At 47.5% G+C, this 5,982-nt stretch overlaps 1 protein-coding gene across 1 annotated transcript; it reads left to right on the forward strand.

The window, feature by feature from the left end:
* The first annotated feature begins 3,319 nt into the window (after window positions 1–3,319).
* Window positions 3,320–5,436, forward strand: LOC148777342 (uncharacterized). The gene has a single exon (XM_088837948.1). It carries the CDS (start codon window positions 3,710–3,712, stop codon window positions 5,285–5,287), a length of 1,578 nt encoding a protein of 525 aa, XP_088694074.1. The 5' UTR covers window positions 3,320–3,709; the 3' UTR covers window positions 5,288–5,436.
* Window positions 5,437–5,982: the final 546 nt, after the last annotated feature.

A 5,982-nucleotide genomic window follows, 5' to 3' on the forward strand; every position in this document is an offset into this window, starting at 1 on the left:
ATAGTAAATACTCTGTGTGAAAGGAAACAGAGCCTAGATAAATTGTGAAATGAAGCTACAGAGGTGGGCAGTATCCTGCAAGGCCTTCTGGAAATAAATCAACAAAAAGGAGCCCATCTTGACTGTTTTGCACCATTTGAGAATTAACTGAGGCTGTAATCAATAAACAATCCTGAGGGCTTGCTAAGGTGAGTGCTGCCTTCCATGATATGAAAAATGTGTCATAGGTTTCAGAAGGTGAATATGGCTAACTATGGTTGCCACAAAACAAGAAAAATAGAATCGTAAATGAGTCCTTGAATCACGACAGATACAATTATGAAAACTAAACTGCTGTTTACCAGATTTTCATGTTATTACTTTAAAAGACTTCCCTAAAAAGCCACAAGGAAAAGAAATCTCTTATTTGAATCATGGAATGATCTGAAATGGCAACAATATACCATTGCTTCAAAAGAAAAAACAGTGTCTATAAAAATGCGCATAACTTTGATAATGCATTATATTTGCAAGGTAGAGGAACCTTTAAAAACGCATCAATGACTTAAATGACTTTTCATTGTTACACTACCTTAAACAAATCTTACTTAATGCATTAATAGCTTTGTGCAGTTCTTACTTTATCCAACCAGGAACTAGAACATGTTTCAAGAGGTCTTCAAATCCAGTCACCTGCCTCCAAGAAAAGCTACACGTACAGTATCACAGACAATGGCCTCACGTGTCCATGCTGGCATTTCATAATTCATGCTACTCGCCCAGCTCTTTGCAAAAGCCCATTTTTACATGGAAATGGTTCGTTTAGTATAATTAGAAAGCCATAAGTTTTCACTTATTCATTCAGAAACGATTTTTAGTTCCTATAAACACTGTGTTAGAAAATAAGATGCAAAAATGAATGAAATATGTCTCTTGCTCCTAAGGAACTCACAGGCTAAAGACACCAAGGAGAGCCAAAAATTACCATACAGTATGATGAGCATGGTAGAGAAGGAAATGGCAACCTGCTCCAGTATTCTTGCCTGGAGAATCCTGTAGACAGAGGAGCCTGGTGGGCTGCTGTCCATGGGGTTGCACAGAGTCGGACACGACTGAAGCGAACTAGCAGCAGCAGCAGCGTGATGAGCATGAAGACAGGGAGACATGCAAGGCAAGATAGCTACAAGCCCTCTCTGTCCCTGGTCACACTATTTAAAAAGTTAGGGGGAAAAAGTTGGCCACTCTGAAATAATTCTGAGTACATTATCTCCAAAGGTTTATATGTTCCTAATTTCTCCATCATTTCCACACTAAGGAATTCCCTAACTGTCCCAAAACTAGCATGTGTTTTATATGGAAAAACTGCTACAGGGCAATCATTAACAGTATTTACTAATATAATACCCAACCAGAGAAACCACTCTTTGCCATGATAAGTTTTTCAAACTATGAGGAGCAGTAGGGCTGAAATGAATCTAGTCATGAGTGAAAACAAAATGATTGAATGAAAACAGTTTGTTTAAAAGTATACACTTGACATTTCCACTCAGACATACAGATTAAGAGGCTGTCTATCAAGGTAAATCAATTTGAAAGTTGAGCCTGACTCTCTCCACCCTTAAGAAGTGATTTGCAGGTATTTGTGGCCTTTTGTTTTGGTTTGACTGTTATTTCATGTTTTACTGGTAATTCTTCTTATGGAACACTAAGAACATTTATTTGTTCTTCAGTCAGGTTTATTGAGGTATAATTTACAGTCAGTAAAATGCACCCTTTCTAACATACAGTTCTATGAGTTTTGACAAATGTATATAGTCATGCAACCACCACCACTGCGAAGATAGAGAATAGTTCCAACATCCTGAAAAATTGTCCCTGCCCCTTGGAAGTCAACCTCTATCTGCTGACAACCATAGAAAATAAATAGAAGCCCCTGTTTCCCAACTTTTAGCTATTCAAGTGCCACCTTTCATAATTGTGCCTCTACCTGCACATCACCTATATCATTATTTACTTAACAATTATATGGCTTGCAGTTTTATTGAGAAATTTATTTTCAAATGGAACTTTATTCTTTACTATTTTAAATGGGAATCCCTTGCCATAAATAAAACAATGAACAATATCCAACAATACAAAACTCTATCTATATGAGTAGATGTACCTCCCCAGATCCTGAGTTCTTGAGTGTCCCTGGTGGGGCCAGTATATACACCTACACTTGCTTTTGGAAACACACCAATGATGGTAGCTATCCCATGCTCTAAATGCTTTCTCCTTGACTGTGTCTTCTGTGTATGCTCAAAGAGTCAGATTAGAGCTCAAGTAAAGCATTGAACTGTGGTGCTGGAGAAGACTCTTGAGAGTCCCTTGGACTGCAAGGAGATCCAACCAGTCCATTCTAAAGGAGATCAATCCTGGGTGTTCACTGGAAGGACTGATGCTAAAGCTGAAACTCCAATACTTTGGCCACCTCATGCGATGAGTTGACTCACTGGAAAAGAGTCTGATGCTGGGAGGGATTGGGGGTGGGAGAAGACGGGGACGACAGAGAATGAGATGGCTGGATGGCATCACCGACTCGATGGACATGAGTTTGAGTGAACTCTGGGAGTTGGTGATGGACAGGGGCCTGGCATGCTGTGATTCTGAGAGAACCATAATTTGACCATCTTGGGCCAGGTCTCAAAAAGCCCCTAGAGGGAGGAGGGGATTGCGACACACAAACCTGAGTCACAGACTCCTCCCTAAGAAAATCCCGCCGGCGCCAAGAATTAAGAAACTCCTCCTAAGGAAAGTCCCGCCGGCGCCAAAAGTCGAGCCAATCAGAGTAAAAATGGTAAAACCCCCCCCCAAAACCCCGTGCGCGCAAAAGCTGGCCAATGAGCTACCGTGTATGTATAAACTGACCAATAAGCTACTGCCAGGTTGATCCTTTAAACAGAAATAGGTGCTTGTGTAACCTGCCGCCTCACCCAAAAGACCGCCTCATTGGGACCTCGCTTTTAAATCAGCCAATAGAGACCCAGTAACTAAGCTTCTCGCTTCTGTACCCGCGCTTCCCGCCTCCGCCGTTCCTATAAAAACCCCTCACTCCAACCGTTAGGCGCGCAAAGACTACAGACAGACTTTGTCGCCCCAGGTACCTGGCATTCGAATAAACCTCTTGCTGATTGCATCCGGACGTGAGTGGTCTCGTTGTTCCCTGGGGAGGGTCCTCCTAGAAGGAAGGATCTCTGTGGAGGTCTTTCATTTGGGGGCTCGTCCGGGATCGGACCCTTTTCTTACCCAGGGACCACCGACCCACCACCGGGAGGTAAGCTGGCCAGCGCTTCTACACTCTACTCTGTGTTTCTCTGCTTCTACGCTTCTGTATTGTACATGTGCTCTAGAGTTCAGCTGAACAATCTGTATCTGGCGGAACTGAGAAGGAGCTGACGAGCTCGGACTTCCTTCCGCAAGCCTGGAAGACGTTCCACGGCTACCCGGAGCCCGATTTTTCGGTGCTCATCTGTCTCAGTCCACGGACCAAATCGGACTTTTTGGGGCTCAGCCTCTGTCCGAGGGGTACGTGGTACTCCAGGGAGACGAGGGAACCGGACCCTCATCTACGTCTCCATCTGAGTTTTTGCTTTCAGTTTTGCGCAAAGACCGCACTGTGCGATTTTGGTGTTGTGGTGTCTGTCTACTGTTTGTCTGTTTCATTGTGGGATTTGTCCTTCTAGAAGAAATGGGTCAATCCGTAACCACCCCCCTAAGCCTTACCTTACAGCATTGGAAAGATGTCCAGACCATCGCCCGCAACCAGTCAGTTGAAGTTCGTAAAAAGAAGTGGGTTACCTTCTGCTCGTCCGAATGGCCAGCCCTCAACGTGGGCTGGCCACAGGATGGGACATTTAACCTTGACATTATTTCTCAGGTGAAATCCAGAATCATGGATCCAGGACCGCATGGCCATCCTGACCAAGTGGCTTACATCGTAACTTGGGAAGCCCTGGCCTGTATTCCCCCGCCTTGGGTCAAACCCTTCGTCACCCCCAAAGGCCTCTCTCTCCCATCGGCTCCAACCCCTCCGCTCCTCCCTTCACCCGCCCCAACCCAACTACCTACCCACTCTTCTTTATATCCAGCCCTGACCAAAGCCCCTAAAGATAAGAGGCCACCTACGACAGTTCCGGTGTTACCGCCGGAGGAAGGCCACCTCATAGATCTCCTGACCGACGACCCCCCACCTTATCAAGGCCCTGCCCCAATGAGAGAAGCTGCCCCAGCAGAAGCAGCTCCCAGCGCCCCGACCGCTCCGGCGCCCTCACCGGTGGCCGGACGACTGCGGGGCCGCCGCGAACAACCCCCAGACTCCACCTCGCAGGCCCTTCCTCTGCGAACGGGGTCAAATGGCCAACCCCAATACTGGCCCTTTTCTGCCTCCGATCTCTATAATTGGAAAAATAACAATCCTTCTTTCTCCCAAGACCCCTCCAGGCTAATCTCCTTAATTGAGTCCATTTTAGTTACTCACCAACCCACGTGGGACGACTGCCAACAGCTGCTGCAAGCACTGCTAACCACTGAAGAAAAGCAGCGAGTCTTTTTGGAGGCCCGAAAAAATGTCCCGGGCGAAAATGGCCGTCCCACCCAACTACCTAATGAAATTGATGCTGCTTTCCCCTTGGGGCGCCCTGACTGGGATTTCTCCACGGTTGAAGGTAGGAACCACCTACGTCTCTATCGCCAGTTGCTCATAGCGGGTCTCCAAGGGGCAGCAAGACGCCCCACCAATTTGGCCCAGGTAAAACAAGTCGTCCAGGGTCCTGAGGAGTCCCCCTCCGCCTTCCTAGAGCGGCTTAAAGAAGCCTACCGCATGTACACTCCTTATAACCCTGAAGACCCGGGGTGCAACCTCCCCATGTCCTTTATCTGGCAGTCTGCCCCAGATATTAGAAAGAAACTAGAGAGATTAGAAAATCTCAAAGAGAGCTCCTTACAAGACCTAGTAAAAGAGGCAGAACGTATATTTAATAAGAGAGAGACACAAGAAGAAAGAGAGGAAAGGCTTAAAAAAGAGGCAGAAGAGAGGGAAAATGCAAGAGACCGTAAGAGAAATAAAGAGTTTAGCAAACTGTTGGCCACCGTAGTTTCAGGACAGCGGCAGGATAAGTTAGGGGGAGAGCGGAAGGGGCCCCGAGTAGATAAAGACCAATGTGCATACTGCAAAGAGAAAGGACACTGGATTAAAGACTGCCCAAAGCGACCAAAGGGGCCCCGCCGACCGAGGCCCCAGACGGCTCTGCTAACTTTGGAAGACTAGGGCAGTCAGGGCCAGGAGCCCCCCCCTGAGCCCAGGGTAACTCTAGACGTTGGGGGGCAACCTGTCACCTTCCTGGTGGACACCGGCGCTCAACACTCCGTGCTGACTCGCCCGGCGGGACCCTTGAGTAACAAGTTGGCGTGGGTCCAAGGAGCCGCAGGAGGCAAGCGGTATCGGTGGACCACGGACCGGAAGGTACATCTGGCTACTGGAGAGGTAACTCATTCCTTCTTGCACGTGCCTGACTGTCCTTACCCTCTGTTGGGCCGAGACCTCCTTACGAAACTAAGAGCACAAGTACATTTTAAAGAGACAGGAGCCCATGTTACCGGGCCCCAAGGACAACCCCTTCATGTCCTGACCCTAAAATTAGAAGATGAATACAAACTTTTTGAACAAGCAGGACCCGACAGGACCAAAAACCTTGCTGCCATCACCCCCTGGCTGCAAAACTTTCCACTAGCTTGGGCCGAGACCGGGGGAATGGGGCTAGCCGTCCGACAGCCGCCACTGATAATACCCCTAAAGGCCACAGCCTCCCCGGTGTCGATCAGACAATACCCCATGTCCCAAGAAGCATACCAAGGAATTAGGCCACACATTAAAAGACTTTTGGATCAGGGGATTCTGATCTCCTGCCAGTCGCCATGGAACACCCCTCTCCTCCCCGTAAAAAAACCGGGGTCAGGAGACTA

Source organism: Moschus berezovskii, chromosome 7 (assembly GCF_049115385.1).
Source record: "Moschus berezovskii isolate FMDL1 chromosome 7, NW_MosBer_1.0, whole genome shotgun sequence".
NCBI classification, from domain to species: Eukaryota; Metazoa; Chordata; class Mammalia; order Artiodactyla; family Moschidae; genus Moschus; species Moschus berezovskii.

Excerpts from the sequence above, each read along its gene's own strand:
- LOC148777342 (XM_088837948.1), top strand. The coding sequence starts at position 3,710 with ATGGGTCAATCCGTAACCACCCCCCTAAGCCTTACCTTACAGCATTGG.